The sequence below is a fragment of the Neofelis nebulosa genome, chromosome X, assembly GCF_028018385.1.
Source record: "Neofelis nebulosa isolate mNeoNeb1 chromosome X, mNeoNeb1.pri, whole genome shotgun sequence".
Taxonomy (NCBI): domain Eukaryota; kingdom Metazoa; phylum Chordata; class Mammalia; order Carnivora; family Felidae; genus Neofelis; species Neofelis nebulosa.
The window spans coordinates 5,846,180-5,865,219 of NC_080800.1; the positions used below are offsets into that span (position 1 = coordinate 5,846,180).

Below are 19,040 nucleotides of genomic sequence, written 5' to 3' on the forward strand. Positions count from 1 at the left end.
TAATGTAATTCCAACTCCTTATAAAACTATTAATAGGAGGGGTGCCTGGGTGGCACAGTTGCGTCCGACTCTTGATCTCGGCTCAGGTCATGATCTCATGATTTGTGAGTTCGAGCTCTGCATTGGGCTGTATGTTGATGGCACCATGGCACGAAGCCTGTTTGGGATTGTCTTCCTGTCTCTCTGCCCTTCCCCTGCTGTGTGCTCACTCCCTTTCTCTCCTTCAAAATAAGTAAACCAAAAAAATATAAAACTACAAACGTGAATAATTTTGCAAATCATACAAATCATACATCTTTTGCCGAGTCATCGGCTCTAATTTAAAATTGGGGAAAATCATGGTTACTATGCTCATTAATTTTTGTTCATTCTTTCTTCTGCCCTTACCCGACGCAAAACTAAGAACAGAATACTCTTCAAAGATCATGTATTTTTCTAGAGTAGTTAGTATCTACTGGTGTCGTCATGCAGTCAAATAAGACAAAGTATTATAGTCAATGAAAATACCCTTGGTGCAATGGATTAGGTGAAAATCCTTAATATTTTATGGAATATTATATATTGTTGATTCTTATAAATTTCTTATAAATCTCTCCTACATCCCATCTCTCTGCTTAAAAACTAAAATATGTAGTTTAGTGCCTTATCTGGGCAATATTCTAATAAGCTCAACTTACCTGGCAAATGATAAAAATACAATGAAATACTAACAATAAATATTAGGTTACCAGTTCTTGGATGCTTTTGTGGAAGATACTATTATCTTTGTTTTGTTTGGTATAAAATGCAAGGTACTGTACAATCAAATAATCTGTGTAGTAATCATGGAATGATGAACATAAAAACATCAAATTCAGTAAATTATCTTAATATGTTAGAAATCACGTAAATATGAGGCCTCAGATATGGAGAGAACATCGGACTTGGTATTTAATTCAACTCAACAGAACTGTGTCATGTATCAAATATAGCAGTCTTTGAGAAAAGCCAGGGCTTGGGTGGGTTTGTTTTTTCCTGCTTCAGCCAATACACACATGCAACATTGACGGCAGAATCCGTCCCCCAGGGGCTTTGCTTGCTCGTCTCACTTAGTCTTCCCCAGTCCCCATAACCATTATGATCTCCATTTTACACATGAGGAGACAGAAACTCAGGGAGATTATAATTTATCTGAAATCACAAAACAAGTAAGAGTGTGGGCCACTCTTGCAACAGTGTTTTTCTACAGACCATCCCATATCTCAGGGGAAACTAAGAAGGCAGCAAAGACAGTGGCTCTCAACTTGCTTTCCTAGGAGGATCACCTGGGAGCTTCTAACACTCTTAAAATGTCAAGGCACAGAGGGAACACATTCTAAATAGGTTCTGATAAACAAGTATATGTGGAAATCATAGATATACACGCATATATTTAAATTATATATATGCAAATCAAAAGACAAGGAATTTTATCCAGGAATATTGATAAAAATCAGCAACACTTAGACACAGTTTGTGCTATTGAACTTCAAGGAGAAAAATATAATTTTGTGGCATTATCAACAATAGCCAAACTATGGAAAGAGCCCAAGTGTCCATTGACTGATGAATGAATAAAAAAGATGTCATATAGATACACACACACACACACACACACACACACACACACACACACACTGGAATATTACTTAGCCATCAAAAAGAATAAAATCTTGCCACTTGCAATGATGTGGATGGAGCTACAGTGTATTATGCGAAGAGAAATAAGTCTGTCAGACAAAGACAAACACCATGTGATTTTATTCACATGTGGAATTTAGGAAACAAAACAGGAATATACGGGAACGGAAACGGAAACAGAAACAGAGAGAGAGAGAAGCAAACCATAAGAGACTTTTAACAATACAGAACAAACTGAGGGATGCTGGTGGGTGGGGTGGGGGGATCAGCTAGATGGGTGACAGATATTAAGGAGGACACACTTGTTGGGATGAGCACTGAGTGTTGTATGTAAGCGATGAATCACTGAATTCTACTCCTGAAACCAATACTGCACTGTATGCTACTTAGCTAGAATTTAAATGAAAATGTGGAAGAAAAAAATTATAAAAATGTAATTTTTCAAGCATCCAGGTAAAAAGGGCAAATTGATCATGATGGAGAAAATATGGTTTTCCCCCATGTCAATTTCTCCCTACAAAATTTAATGTGTGAAGCTAATATGGCAATGTCTGCATAATAGTAAGAAAATAAACTATACCTATACTTATATATACACACACACATAAAATCAGCTAAGCTGTTATTCAAACGTACATGTGACAGAAACATTCTCAAAGAAAAAACTCAGAGAACATAGCACCCGTGAGGCTTTGTTACAAATCGATGCAATGCTAAATTCAGCCATTCTACAGATAAGCAGGAAACAAGAATAAATGAGCTAGTACAATACTCAGTACTCGAAGAAAATAATGCAGATACTTATGTATTATGTGAGAGAAGTGTGTGCAATCCAATTTGGACTTCATGTACAGTGGTAGGCAAAGTTTGTTGTGAACAATTTCAAAGAAAATGGCTATCTATGGACTCCTTTTTAGAAATAAAAGATATCACATTTTTAAAAGATTTTATTTTTTTAATGTTTTTATTTATTTTTGAGAGAGAGAGAGAGAGAGAGAGAGAGAGAGAGAGAGAGAGAAATAGCGGGGGAGGGGCAGAGAGAGAGGGACACACAGAATCCGAATCAGGCTCCAGGCTCTGAGTTGTCAGCACAGAACCCGACACTGGGCTTGACTCATGAACCGTGAGATTATGACCTGAGCCAAAGTCAGATGCTTAATCCCCTGAGCCATCCAAGCATCCCATAAAAGATTTTATTTTTAAGTAATCTCTACAGCCAATGTGGGGCTCGAACTCACAACCCCTGAGATCAAGAGTCACATTCTCTACCGACTGAGCCAGCCGGGCACCCCAAGATAATGATCAAATTTAGAAGCCAAGTGTAAAGAAATAGGTGTAAAAGTCTTGATCACTTTATCATCCACATAAATATATAACTAAAATTAAATAAACCAGGAATTATGGTGAAGGAAGAATATTCAATGTAATAAAACTAACAATTAGGAAATAATAATGTTAGAAAAATTGGGAGGCACAAAGACTGGTGTGAGGAACATATAAGTAACTTGCGTGGAACTTAATTTTAGGGCATCAGTATATAATAAAGCAAATATAAAATTTTTTATTTAAAAAATTTTTTTTTTAACGTTTATTTATTTTCGAGACAGAGAGAGACAGAGCATGAATGGGGGAGGGTCAGAGAGAGAGGGAGACACAGAATCTGAAACAGGCTCCAGGCTCTGAGCAGTCAGCACAGAGCCTGACGCGGGGCTCGAACTCACATACCGTGAGATCGTGACCTGAGCCGAAGTCGGACGCTTAACCGACTGAGCCACCCAGGCGCCCCAATATAAAATTTTTTAAATAATGCTTTTGATCTCATAATACTTTTCATAATCATTTTCTCTCCCAAATTTGAAGATTCCTTTTTCTTCTGTTAAGCTCAAACAGTATTAAACTTCAAGCATTATTATTAAAAAAAACTATCAAGCATTGAGATACCAGATAAGATGTTCGCTTGATGGTAATGTATTGGGGTCCCCCAGACAACCCCAGGTTTGCTAATTCACTAGGGAGACTCATAGGGCTCAGCATATAGTCCTACTCTGAGCTATGATTTATTATAGTAAAAGCAAGAACAGGGAAAACATGTGTAGCATGAAGTCCACAGGAAACCAGGTAACACATGTGAAATGCCGTCACCAGAGACATTAAGGAGACACTCAGTGCCCAGATTTTTGACAAGGCTGGTAACCAGGCTGCGGCCCAAATACCCAGACAGCCCTTGGGAAACTGGTGGCCATCACAACCATACTGTTGTACTAATAGTTTAGGGACAGTGAGCCCCTCTTACAGTTAGGGAATGGGGGGAACCCAGCCCAAACCTGAGTTCCCACATGCCAGCCAAGAGCCAATCTTTTAATTAGGAATTTCTTTTGTGTGTGTGTGTTTATTTATTTTTGAGAGAGAGAGAGACAGAGGTGAGTGGGAGAGGGGCAGAGAGAGAGAGGGAGACACAGAATCTGAAGCAGGCCCCAGGCTCTGAGCTGTCAGCACAGAGCCTGATGCAGGGCTCAAACCCACAGACCCTGAGATCGTAACCTGAGCTGAAGTCAGGCACTTAACCGACTGAGCCACCCAGGCGCCCCTAATTAGGAATTCCTAAGAGAGTAGTCTTAGGTTTGCTGTGGTAACTCTTTTGCACAGATAACCATGGATATTCTGGATGGTAGAATTTGGAGTAATGCTTTGGTTTTACCCTCCTGTGTAGTTGTTACATTAAGTTTTTAATGTGCATATATAATTTCCACAAAACCATAAAAACATTACACTGTTAAAAAAAATCTCTGGTTGCATCTTTCAGAGAAGGAACATAAATACTAAGTATGCATAAAATAGGAAAAAGTAGTCTCAATTCAAATGTTTCTAATTTATGTTTGGAAATGCAATTATAATTTGCCTGGAAACTCAATCATGCATCCTAATTTATTAGATGGGATTACAATTAATTTGGTTCCCAGGCAAGTTAAAGACCCTGACCATGAATAATATAAATTAGGAGAACATCAGAAACATGTATCAGGGAAGTCATTCCAATGAGTACGTGTCCCATTTGTCAAATTATGGTCATCTTAGGTTTACCTCAACTTCCTCTTGGGAAGAAAATGAGATTTAAAAAAAATTTTTTTTTTACTGTTTATTTATTTTTGAGAGAGAGAGAGAGAGAGAGGCACACTGTAAGCAGAGGGAGGGGCATAGAGAGAGGGACACATAGAATCTGAAGCAGGCTCCAGGCTCTGAGCCATCAGCACAGAGCCCGGCGCAGGCCTCAAACTCACTAACCGTGAGATCATGACCTGAACCGAAGTCGGTCGCTTAACTGACTGAGCCACCCAGGCGCCCCAAGAGATATTTTTAAACTACTAATTTAAAAAAGTGTTAACCTGGAATTCTATACCTATACCTTTCATGTGAGGATGGAAACAAACAAGCAACTAAAATTCCGCATTTTGAGAGATAAAAAAGTAGGGGTTTCCCCTGTTAAAAACCATTTTTTGTTGGTTTCTTTTCAGTCCTTATCAGCAATTCGCATCTGCTCTGTCTACAGAATATCACAGAAGAAAACACAAAAGACTTAACACAATCAGCACGCAACTCCGAGTGAGCCCTTGACAGGGCACCCCAGTATCCAAGCGGGACACGCGCATTCTCCTGCGTAGGAAAAGCCCCTGCTTCCACGGGCTCAGCTCAGTGCCGCCTAATGGAAATGCAGGCTCTGGGTGCCCACAGCATGCACCTCCCGAATCAGAACTAGCATGTCTAAAAGATGCCCAGGTGATCTGTGTGCACAAGGGAGTTTGAAAGGCGCCATTCTGGGCCATTCTAGAAGCTGCAGGAGGCATCTGTGGATGTGAGTGTCTCTCCACGTCCTCCCTGGTTTCTCATTCCAGAACCCTGGGCTTTTTACTCAGAGCACCTGCAACCTCACACCCCTGACAAGACTCAATTCCCCCAGCATACGAATGTATTCAAGTCTTCCCAAAGGAAAGGTACACAAAAATCACGTCCTTAAACTGAAGGTTCCTGGCCACAGCCCCTCCCCTCCCCTCCTCCCACACAGACACTCTTAACAAATGGACACAGACAATTGTGTGGATTTGGTCGACATTTCCTCCTGTACTTTTTATTCTACAACCCAGAGTTCTATGGATGGACAACCACCACTCCACAGAAACCCTCTGACAGGGTTCTAGTCACCTCATGATGACAAAATCCCTTTTAAGTCTGTACCTTACTGACCTATCGCAGAATTCACAAGTATTAACCGTGCCCACCCCTTCGGAGTAAAAATGGCTACTCTTTATTCAATGTTTCTCATGTTCAGACCCTGGTTAAATGTTTTACATGCATCTTTTATTTTTTACTCAAATTTGATGCTCTTGCAGTTTCCATGCTATATGCCCTTAACGCTTCCCACCCGCCTTGTCCCTCTTTCCAGGTGAGCTAGGTCTTTAAATCACTCAGAATAATTGCCAGTCTCCCACTTCTTGTAAAATTTCAAAACTCATCAATTCTCCTCCAAGCGAACCGCATATAATTCTGTATTCCCCAGCGTCATACAAAAATTCAGTGAAAACTGGGTGCCTGCGTGGCTTAGTTGGTTGAATGTCCATCCGACAGCTCCTGATTTCAGCTCTGGCCATGATCACGTGGTTTGTGAATTTGAACCCGGTGTTGGGCTCTGTGCTGACAGCACAGAACCTGCCTCACATTCCCTCTCTCCCTCTCTCTGCCCCTTACCCAGCTGCACTCTGTCTCAATATAAATAATCTTTAAAAAAAATTCAATGAAAACTGAGCACCTGAGTGGCTCAGGGCTGTGTGCTGAGTGTGGAATCTGCTTAAGATTCTCTCTCCACCCCCCACCCCCGCTTCTGCTCCTCCTGCAACGTGCATGCATACTCTCTCTCAAATAAATAAATAAAAATAAAAATTCAATGAAAATTTTTTTCATTTCAATTTTTTTTTAAATGGGGGTGAAACAGCCTACATTCCATGGAGAATATGTCCCATCAAGCCAATAAACTACTGAAAAACCCTAAAAAGTCACTCAATATTATTGATTTTCTCATTTTGCAGGACTATAAAATGTGACATAATGAGGATAGCTTCTGTTATAAGAGGACCACTAGGGACTCCTGGGTGGCTCAGTCAGGTGAACATCCAACTTCTGCTCAGGTCATGATCTCACGGTTCATGGGTTTGAGGCCCATGTCGGGCTCTGTGCTGACAGCTCAGAACCTGCTTGGGATCTTCTCTCTCCCTCTCTGTCTGCCCCTCCCGTGCTGGTTGCTCTCTCTCAAAAATAAATAACCATTAAAAATAAAAGAGGTCCGGGCACCTGGGTGGCTCAGTTGCTTGAGTGTCTGACTTTGGTTCAGGTCGTGATTTCACGGTTTGTGAGTTCCAGCCCTGTATCGGGCTCTGTGCTGACAGCTCAGAGCCTGGAGTCTGCTTTGGATTCTGTGTCTCCCTCTCTCTCTGCCACTCCCCTGCTCATGCTCTCTGTCTCTCAAAAATTAATAAATGTTAATAATTTTTTTGAAGAATTAAAAAAAAGAGAGAGAGGTCTGGTAGAGGCAGCCTCACAAGAACTGTAAAACGCCATAAGCGTGCCTGGCCATGTTTCGGTCCCAGGACACCTGCGATTCCTAAGGTGAAAAGAAAATTGGGACAGAGTCTGCACTTTCCCCACTGCCCAGAGATCACAGTCCAGAAATATAAGTATCACCTTGAAAGGTAAATGTTTATCATTTGTAAAAATAAGAGGTAAACGTTTATCATTCCTAAAAATAAAATTTTACTATTTATAAGGTAAGAAAAATTAGCACTTTGTGAACATGTGCTATTCACTGGTTACCCCAGCCTCCACTGCCTCTCTCACCTACCACTCCCGGCCACGCAGCAGATTTCACTAAGGACAGTGAAGCTTTCAGAAGAAAACTTCCACAAATCCCACACTGACACCCACCAACGTAGCTGAGCTCATTATCGTATCCTGAGAACACACACACCTTGGCATATGATACCATGTTCTTGTCCACCATTCATCAGCATCCTTCAGTAGCCCTAACTCTTGCACAGATGTTCCAGAACAGGAGAAGGCACTGCTTCCATTCCCGAATGCATGCATTTACCCAGCACCCGAGATTTTAAGACGCACAGCTGGGCTTTGGAGCATTGGAAGGGTAACATGTTTGAGTGCAAGAGACCCTCTGTAGGAGCGTGATGAATCTTCACAGCTTTAGTTTCTGACATGTGTTTTCAGTAGTATTGGAACATTCCATGGCCCAGTGCACCCAAAGTAGTAAGGGGCCTTGTTCTTCCCCCTGTTCCTTGACGTACCCTTACTTCACTAGGATTTTGCATCATCAAAACTCCCTTCTGGTTTAAGTGTGTTCAAGCGACAGATGGTGGGGCCAACAACTTTCCATGAGAAACAGGCTCTACTTTGTTTCCTGGTGGGGGAAGGACAACTTTACCCTCTACTCTGTTCGCTGGAATACAGCAGAGTCAGGAGCAGGTGCTGGGGGCAGAGCACAATGGACCAGAGATGGACCACCACCTGGATTCCAGATCTTGTTCCTCTACCGACTAAACATGGAATCAATCTTGGGCAAACAAAACCATTTTCCTCCTTGTGCATCAGTTCTGTTGACCATCAAGTTCACCTGGTAAAATTCAGACACAACTTCCAAGAATGGTTATGAAAATCAAATATAATAAGCTTGGAAAACATTCTGAAAGGCAAAACACACAAAGAAATGAACCAACAATCCTATCTCTGGTTGAGGGCAAACCTCCTTCCTATTCCTATTTTCACACTGACGAGAACTGGATCTGTCAGAATCCAGGTTGGTCCGAGAACAGCTTTACTACAAACCCTGATCCCTCTCTCACTGGCATATCACTGATGCAGATTAGGCCTCAATTCTCTGTGACCCTAATGCACACTTCAAACTGCCAGTGTTGAGGTCCCAGTGAGTTCATACCAGGATGTGAAATCACAAACGTCAGATTTAAAGATGAGAAGCGTGTCCTCCAGCAAGGAGGTCACTCAAACTACCATGTGTCACGCTTCACCAAAGCTCAGACAACATCAATTGTAATGGACATAATTATTTTATGCCATTATGAAAGAAAAAGAATCCTTAATAATTTAGACTCCTACAATGTCTATGTATCTGTCTTGACCTTTCTATGTATCTGTCATGACCCAACATGCTCCAAAAAATGACACAGGGAAAATTATCCCATGTGATCCATAGAAGGAATCCTAAAAGATGCTTGCTCTAACACATTTAACCTCTTCATTTAAAGAAAAGCATTTTTAACTCTGACAGAAGCCCGAAAAGTAGCAAAAAGTAGAATTGTAAAGAAAATCAAATGAGAGGGGCGCCTGGGTGGCGCAGTCGGTTAAGCGTCCGACTTCAGCCAGGTCACGATCTCGCGGTCCGTGAGTTCGAGCCCCGCGTCAGGCTCTGGGCTGACAGCTCGGAGCCTGGAGCCTGCTTCCCATTCTGTGTCTCCCTCTCTCTCTGCCCCTCCCCTGTTCATGCTCTGTCTCTCTCTGTCCCAAAAATAAAAAAATAAAAAATAAAAAAATGAAGAAAGAAAATCAAATGAGAAGTTCAAGAGATCAGTATGTGAAGAAGCCACAAACCAATTCTAGGTGTATTAACATGCCTCCAAAAGTCTCTTCCATGTAGGAAAATTTACTTTAGTACTAAAATACCAAGAACAATCATGCTTTGTTTAGAAAAGGGTGCTGGTGACACAGATTAGGAAGTAACAACATTCTGAATAGTTGGGCAGGTTTTGTGATATAGTTAGGACCGTTGCTCTTTTTTCTTGAGGCAGGAGTTTGAAACCTATTTCTGTCAAGGGCCAAACAGGAAATAGCCCCAGCTTCATGGACCACTCAGCTCTCCTGCCATAACACGGGCGCTGCCCCAGACAGTCTATACACAACCCGGTGTGGCCACACTCCTATAATACTTTCCTTATAAAAACGGGAGGCAGCCCAGTTTTGCTCCAGGGACCATGGTTTGCAAACCTGTGCCTTAGAAGACAAATAAAGCTGAGATTGTCTTACAAATAAACACATTGGGTCAAACATATCTAACAGTTTAGCTGTTCCACCTGTAGAAGAATCTAGAGTCCTTCTGGGTCTCAACGTTTAGGAAAGTTTAGGTCATGAAAACAGGGAGCCTGTATGCACTCTTAGTAAGTCGCTGATAACCGAAAGGAAGGCAGCATTGTGTCAGGTGTGCCTCAGTGAGTGAGTGAGTAGTGAGGTCTGCCTCAGTGAGTGAGTAGCCTCCAAAATGCCACAACAGGGGTCAGTCAGTCCGTCAGGATTCAGTCTACCTCAACATAACAGTCAGCCATACTGCAAAAGAGAAAGGAAACATATACAGAGCTGTACAAGTGACCAACGGAACTGAAATCGAACAGTGAGGCTCGAGTTATTTGACTGTGGGATGAGGCGCGCCCACAGAGGGCTCACATTAACCGGTCCCTATCTTTCCTGCCTCTTGAGTTTCAATTAACCTCTCCTGCCAGACTAGGAATCACCATTTGTACAGGAGTCCCATTTTAACAAACTGCATTTGGTTCAGAAGGCCTCATGATTGCTTCAGAGGGAACGGTTATTACAGAAGCATGCTGTCACATTAGGAGTTTCCAGGGACAGAGGTTTCAGATGACCTTCAGTTCTATCTTCCTTCTCGGATATCAGAAGTAACAGTGTCAACCCAGAGTCACGGATAGTAGGGGGTAATGTGTTTATGAAGCAAATAGCATGCTACATCTTGTTCCCCAAGATCCTACAACAGCATATTTTAACTCCTGTGGATGTATGGTTTATGCAAAGCACAAAATACAAAATATAAGTAGGTGTGTGTGTTAGGGAACATACAAGACACCGCCTCAGCTCATGACCTTTGTTTTATTCCTGATGACTCTGCTCTGTTCTATGCTTCGAGGGGCCTGAACCATTTCAGTTTATTTGCTTCTTGGAGTAGATACACCTTAGAGTGAGCCCCACAGAGTCACAACCTCTCCTGATGTCTGCGTGTGTGTGTGTGTGTGTGTGTGTGTGTGTGTGTGTGTGTGTGTGTGTGTGTTTGGGGGTGAAGGGCTGCTGACTCGCTTCTAACCAGTAGAATACAGAAAAGTAGAATGGATGTCACTCCTGAGAATATGCTGTGTTATATGAGACTTGGTTTCAGCAGACTGGAGATCAGGCTTCTCCTGCTGGAGAATAGCCATGTTGTGACCTGCCTGGGGCGGGGGGGCACACGTGAGGGACCTGTAGGCTACTTGCAAGTGCTAAGAGTGGACCCCGGCCAACAGCCATTGAGAAAACGGGACCTCAGTCCTCTAACCATAAGGAAATGGATTCTGCCAACAAGTGCAATGAGCCTGTTAGCAGAGTGTTAGCAGAAGCGGTCGAGCCCCCACACAAGAATGGAATGCGGCGAACACCGTGGTTACAGCCTTTGTGGGGCCCGGAGGCAAAGAATGCATTTGAGTCGTGTCCAAACTCCTGACCCACAGAAACTGTGAGATAATAAACGGGTGTTGTTTTAAGCCACTAAGCTTGGGGGTAATTTGTTAGGTACCAGTAGATAACTAATAAGAGATACATTAAATTGAATGCCAGGTCAGCATATGTTTTCCGGAGAAGTCTGGCCTGAATCCCTGAAGAAGCCAAAATGTTTTGGGAAAACGGATGGGTAATATGTCAGCTCCCTTGATGGAGGACAGAAACCATGATTTACGCTACTCTGGAGCATCCCCACCATCCAGAAAAGGGCTGGTGACAAAGACATATGAAGCTTCTTCTTCCATCCGATGTCACACTACATCATTAGCTTCGCTGTGAGTGTCCTTACAGAGCAATTGGCTAAAAAAACTTTGCGTATCTGCCAATTGTATGTATTATTCAGGCACTTTCATGTTTGCGATTACAAAATGCTTCCAAAGACTTCGTTGACGGCAATCCTCGGGTCTGAAGTGCTTCTGGCAACACAGACGTCAGTCCGTAAGAGTTTGCAAACCGCCAATATTCCAAGCAGTCACAAAATGCGGAGTACGACTTTTGGAGCAAAACCAAAGCGAGATTAGGAAGACCTCATATTGATCATGTTCATAATTGAGAAACTTCCATTCCACTTTTCCCAAACAATGCCGAACGCTCTCCTGGGAGAACCCAATTACACCACCACCCTTCATAGTTGTCTGAGGCATGCCCAGCCCCAGCTGCACCTGGACACAGGGAAAAGTGTCAGACTTGGTCTTTCTACCTAGAGTTGGGGAGCCATCCGACTTGATGAGCCCCAGCCTCCCAGTGCTTCCACACATGACTCTCATGGACTTGCTATGGGCCTTCTCTTATCTCCACATTTACTGAGAAGGCCAAAGATATCAGGGGACTGTGGAGATACTTTATCCCCCATAAAATTGATGGAGCTCTTATTAGCCCAACTCCACATTCATATTCTCAGAATAGAATCTGTACGCCATCCAAGGGGACACACAGGCAACGGGACCATATGAACACCTCACGCGGGGGAAGGCTGGACTGCTAGGTCTCTGGAGGAGCTCAGAAGAGCTCCCTATCAGCCTCCGGTTCCCTTCAGAGAAGCCCGGTAACATCATGTCACTCTGATACCGTGGGGCGTGTCTTCTGGTTGGCTCCCCACAGAGCTTCTTGGATTGCCACAGTAGACTCCCCAACCACTGCTCTGCACAGGCCTTGTGGACTTCCCCCATTCTCCTTTCTTCAAGAGGCCACCATGCACTCAGCCCGACTCCCCCTCCTCCTGGCTATGTCTGAGCACATCCTAGGCTGGGTCAGACCCCAGACCCCTGGTTTGCTCTGGAGGAGACAGCCCAGTAGAGCAGCTGTCTCCTCTGGAGCATGACTGATGAGTTTAGACAGGAAATTTCCAGGACAATAACACCCTTCATGACCTACCTGAGAGCACAGGGCAAGTAAGATACCTCCCATACAGTTAAAAGTAGCTGAGCCTTCCGCCCAGGATAGGGGGTGAACAATGATGTGGAAATGTTGAGCACCACACTACATATAAAATGGGTGTCTTCTCCCACCAGCAGGTAAACTTCAACATCATGCTGACAGTTACTTGTAGAAGAGCCCATGAGGGCAGCCTTAGTTTATACCTTTAAGAAGGTTCTAGTCTCCTGCGGCGCCTGGGGGGCTCAGTCAGTTAAGCGTCTGACTTCAGCTCAGGTCATGATCTTACAGTTCATGGGTTAGAGCCCCACACTGGGCTCCGTGTTGACAATTCAAAGCCTGGAGCCTGCTTCGGATGTTGTGTCTCCCTCTCTCTCTGCCCCTCCCCTGCTTCCATTCTGTCTCTGTCTCTCTCAAAAATAAACATTTGAAAAAAAATTCTTTTAAAAAGGTTCTAGTCTCGAAGCATATGTAGTAAAAGCTATTCTTGTGTGTCTGATTAACCAATAATGGAAGCAGGGGAGGGGCTCGGTTTTAAGAAATCTCAATAATGTTTTTCTTTTTTACGTGAACACACACACACACACGCGCACACGGAAACACACACAGAAACACACACACACATTGCCGAAGTAAACTGATCTCCCCAACCTGCAGAAGAAGGCGGGTGCCCTTCCATACCAGTGATCCCCGTGGAGATTTACACCGCGTGCTACGGTTCCCCTGATGGACACGGGCGCGGTCTTACCTCGCAGAGGCTGTGGCACTGCTCCTTCTGTAGGTCCCAGGTGTCCTTGCACGGCTCCAGACACTGGGAGAGAGCAACAAGAAGAGTCAATAAACAAACGGACAGGAACAAGGCCAAAGGAAGCAACCCCGTGCACCTCACTTTTCCATGTCTGCTCGTCTGCTTTGTTTCGCAAAGCCAGCTCCTCGGTGGATCGCATCAACGTTGTATGAGCAGGGCCATCCCTACAGAACAGGAACCAACACAACCAGAGAAAAGTTGCCCTGTCTGCAGGTGCCATGTAGGGAGGGTAGTGGTGCCCACCACCAGGCAGAACACTATTTAGATGACAAGTATTTGTATTCAGCAAAAAAGGTTCTCTAGGGGCTCCTGTCTGGCTTGGTCAGTGGGGCGCACAGCTCTTGATCTCGGGGCTGTGAGTCTGAGTCCCACGTTGGATGGAGACATCCCTTAAAAACGAAGTCTTTAAAAAAAGGACAGAAGAAATGTTTTCTACAGGTTGTTGTCACAGATGAATTTTGTTTTTTCATAAACTCTACCATGGACTTGTTTTCAACCGGCAACATGGGCCTGTTTTCTCTATTTCTTTAAAAAAAATTTTTTTTAATGTTTATTTATTTTTGAGACAGAGAGAGACAGAGCATGAACAGGGGAGGGGCAGAGAGAGAGGGAGACACAGAATCCGAAACAGGCTCCAGGCTCTGAGCAGTCAGCACAGAGCCCGACGCGGGGCTCGAACTCACGGACTGGGAGATCATGACCTGAGCCGAAGTCGGACGCTTAACCGACCGAGCCACCCAGGCGCCCCTTTTTTCTCTATTTCTATATATTCTTCCGCAGGTGACTGGGTGAAGTTTCAGTGTGTTAAATATATGTAATAGGTACTTGTTAACTAATGCCTTCAGCTCAATGGGTCCACCAGTATGAACACGTATCCAGTTTAATTACTCTGCCAAAATGCATTGAATACACTGTAACATAAAGACTTATGAAATAAATATAAAGAATATATAAATTCAACCTAAAAATATTAAAAAACTATTCAGAATACAGAATAAAGCCTGAATATATGTATAAAATCTGTCACCATATATATATTTAAACACATCAGAGGTGATGGCTAGGCTCCATTGTTCAATAACAGCCATCATAATAAATATTAATAATAATAATGTACAGCACGTATAATAGTATATATTATATATGAAATGTATACATATTTATATAAGTAACAATAAAGATTATGGGATAAAGTATATATACATGTATAATATAGTTTACTACTATATATAACACTAGTATAATATATAAGTTATAGTACTATATATATTACATGTATACTATATACCTTATATATACTATACCATGGATCTATCTATACTCACACACACACACACACACACACACATTTATGTATACTGCAGCGCTATATATACACTACATATACCACATAAAATACAGTACTATAAATAATATATAGTACTATATACACTCTATATAACATATAGTAATACATAAGAGATAACACCCAGTCCTCATGGTTGAAATTAAAATGTTACATTAATACAGTGGAGATTTGATTCTCAACTTTATGTTTTAAAGCAAGTTTTAATTAGTAAAAATTAACAGCCTAGGTGGATTAGTTAGTTGAGTGTCTGACTCTTGATTTCAGCTCAGGTCACGATCTCAGGGGCTAGAGATTAAGCCCCACAGTGGGCTCTGTGCTGGGCATTGCACCTGCTTGGGATTCTCTGTCTCTCCCTGTCCCTCTGCCCTTCCACTGGCTCACACGTTCACACGTGTTCTCTAACTCTCAAAAAAATTAACAGTCATGTAGCTAAATGTCAGTCATCTAAATACCCAGGCACCCATAAAGTCCTTATTATTTTATCTATGATCGTTATTTCATTATTGACAAAAGTTTTCAATTAAGGTCAAAATTCTCAGTTAAATTCCAGATATGCATACTCTAGAAATCAGGATACATACTGAAAGTGTTTTTTCACTGTCCTTGGTAGTCACCTCCCCCTCTGTTTTTAAAATAAAGATCTAGTTTGGCAGCACCTGGGTGGTTCAGTCCGATAAGTGTCCACCTCTTGATTTAGGCACAGGTCATGATCTCAGGGTTCATGAGTTTGAGCCCCACATGGAGCTCGGTGCTGACCACACACAGCCTCCACAGATCCTCTGTCCCCGTCTCTCCCTGCCTCTCACCCACTTGCTCTCCGTCACTCTCTATCAAAAATAAACATACATACATACATACATACATACATACATACATACATAAATAAAGTTAGACCGTAAGACTCTATGGTGACACTTAATTTTCAGGTATCCATTGTCTTTTTCTTTTCATCAAAAAATATATATACATATGAAAACAAAGTGCTGTCCATGTGTCAACTATCAATCTGTCATGATAAAAGTGCTCAAACTGTCATCACTGGCTGATAACATGAACTTCATCTTGTAGTTTATCAGAAATGCAAATTCACAGCCTCTGCCCCTAGGCTTAGAGTCAGAATCTCTGGGATGGGGACCCAGAAATCCCTTGTAACAAATTCTCCCGGGAAATTCTGAAGTTTACTAAACTTTAAAAAGAACTGCCTTATTGTGGTACACCTTTCTCAAGAGATAGCTGTATCAAATCAGCACATTGTGGGGCACCTGGGTGGCTCAGTTGGTTGAGCGTCCGACTTCGGCCCAGGTCATGATCTCGCAGTTTGAGTTCGAGCCCCGCATTGGGCTCTGTGCTGACAGCTCAGAGCCTGGAACCTACTTCAAATTCTATGTATCCCCCTCTCTACCCCTCCCCTGCTCACGCTCTGTGTCTCTCTGTCACTCAATAATAAATAAACGTTAGGGGCGCCTGGGTGGATCAGTCGGTTAAGCGTCCGACTTCAGCTCAGGTCACGATCTCAAGGTCTGTGAGTTCAAGCCCCGCATCGGGCTCTGGGCTGATGGCTTGGAGCCTGGAGCCTGCTTCCGATTCTGTGTCTCCCTCTCTCTCTGCCCCTCCCCCGTTCATGCTCTCTCTCTGTCTCAAAAATAAATAAGCGTTAAAAAAATTTTTTTTAAATAATAATAATAAATAAACGTTAAAAAAAGTTAAAAAAAAAAAAAGATCAGCACATTGTACAACTTAAACTTCTACAACACTGTGAATCAAATCTCAATAAAGCTAGGGGAGCAAAAAGAACGGCTACAGGATTCGATGGAAAAAAAGAGTTCACAATGTCTCTTGTTTTATTTTTTAAGAAAAACCTATTTCTTGTAAGAATATTTTATATTTTATATTCTTTAGTGTTGCATAGGAACAATTCATTTTTCAGTTATCTCAATCTTAATTTTTTTTACTTTATTTTTTTAATGTTTATTTATTATTAAGAGACAGAGAGACACAGAGTGTGAGCAGGGGAGGGGTAGAGACAGAGGGAGACACAGAATCTGAAGTAGGCTCCAGGCTCTGAGCTGTCAGCACAGAGCCCAACGTGGGGCTCGAACTCACAAACTGCAAGATCATGACCTGGGCCGAAGTTGGTCGCTTAAGCAACTGAGCCACCCAGGCCCCTACCTAATTTTTTATTTACTTTAGAGAGACAGACCCTGCAAGCATGGGGGGTGGGGCAGAGAGAGAGGGAGACAGAAACAGTCCCAAGCAGGCTCCACACACAGAGTCTGACATGAGGCTCCATCCCACGGCCCTGGGATCATTACCTGAACCGAAACCAAAAGTCAGACACTCAACGGACTGAGCCCCACAAACGCCCGTATTTTATTTTTTAAAACTTGAGCTCTTTCATGATACTTCTCTAAGGCCTGCACGAATTTGTCCCCAGTTCACTGGTGTTCACCCCTCCCAAGCATATTAGAGCAAATCACAGGTTTTGCCGATATAACAGTTCTAAAAGAACACCGGTTTCTAACAGCAATGAAATTGTTTAAAAACTTGTCTACCCGACATATTTTACGAGTTCCTTAAAGAGTCAGTCTTGTTTCCTGAAGGTAAGTCCACTTCCTTATCCTCAGAGCTCTCTGTATGTTTTTAGGCATTGATTCCTAGCCACAAAGTTTAGTAGTCATTTACTAAGTATATCTAGACCTATTTCCTTCTCAAGACCATTTGGGGATAATAAATGGCACTCTTGAGGATACCTTGAGATGTTGTTCAGTTGAAGACATGCCCCATCATGTTTGAGGACCACTCCATAAGGTCTAGGGATTTTTCAGAGAGACAAGTTTAGCTATACTTACAAATGAAGTCTTTGTCACTTCATTCAGGAAACATAGAACATTCGTTCCACGTAAAACTGCTCGATGCAATGTGGCTAACGATGTCTCAAAATTACGTCATTCTAGCTTTGGATCATTACCAAACATGTAAATTGTGAAAACACGATACTACATACGTGCTTAGCTGCATTGTCACAACTACAGACATCAGTGCATTAAAAAGTTTGAATCCTCGGGGCGCCTGGGTGGCTCAGGCGGTTGAGTGTCCGACTTCGGCTCAGGTCATGATCTCACAGTTCATGGATTCAAGCCCCGCGTGGGGCTCTGTGCTGACAGCTGGGAGCCTGGGGTCTGTTTCAGATTCTGTGTCTCCCTCCCTCTCTCTGGCCCCTCCCCCCACTCATACTCTGTCTCTCTCACTCTCAAAAATAAGCAAACATTAAAAAAAAAGTGTTTTTAAGTTTCAATCCTTTGAAACCCCCACAATTCCACATAATCCAATTCCTGACAGACTGTGGAACAAATACCTTATACGAAAGAAATATCATTTCCAAACACAGGCCTACTTGTGAAATGCTAATGGAAGCAATACATAACGCACTTGTCTTCTTGTTAATCTGAAATCTATCTGCCAAGTGCAGCATCAGTATGTGCAATTCATTTAAAGTTGTATTTTAATTGCAGGCTTTGCCTTATTTCCAATAACCAGTAGTCATCAGTGTCTAAAGATATATCACGAAATGTTATTCATGCCAACCAACATTTTCTCTTAATAATCCTCTGTGAAAACTATCTGACAAGAAAAGCCTGGATATGGAAATCAGAGTAAATCTTTGCAGGATAGATCTGCCAAAGCTCTATTTCTTTAGAGTGCTCTTAGCCAGGTAGAATGATTGCAATAAAAGCCAGAGAGGGGGAGAACAAAAGCCCAACCATTTCTCACACACTTCAAACAAGAAAAAGCATCCTGTTTCTCCAGATTAAAAACAAAACAAAACAAAACAAAAAAAGGTTTGTCAAAGAAGGCAGACTGAAATCTCATTTCCATGAGAAAAAGGTTACTACAAGCAGACGATTGCTTTGGAATTTACTACAAATCACAACTATAAGTGCCCTGATCAAATGACAAAGAAACAACAACAACAAGTTACTATTTTAGCAAGTGTTTTAAGCTTTCACACCTTAGGATGATCAACTCTATGAAATTATTCCTTCCCACGTTACTGCTTCACGCAAAGAAAGAAAAACTTCAAAATTCAGAGAAAATTTTTAAACAATCAGCTGACAGAGCTAATCACATAGATCGTCATCTGGAATTTAGGCATCAATTATTTTTCACTTCATGTAGAGAGACACAGTTACAATATCACTTCCTTAGGTGATAATTCTGTATTACATTTATATTTTGACATAG

At 42.3% G+C, this 19,040-nt stretch overlaps 1 protein-coding gene across 2 annotated transcripts in view; it reads right to left on the bottom strand.

The window, feature by feature from the left end:
- The window catches only part of ANOS1 (anosmin 1), a 186,871-nt gene that overhangs the window by 59,963 nt on the left and 107,868 nt on the right, over positions 1–19,040 (bottom strand). For both annotated transcript variants that reach the window (XM_058714525.1, XM_058714524.1), the window contains exon 3: positions 13,391–13,453. In XM_058714525.1, the coding sequence (XP_058570508.1) occupies positions 13,391–13,453 (63 nt within the window). The remainder of the gene's footprint in view (positions 1–13,390; positions 13,454–19,040) is intronic.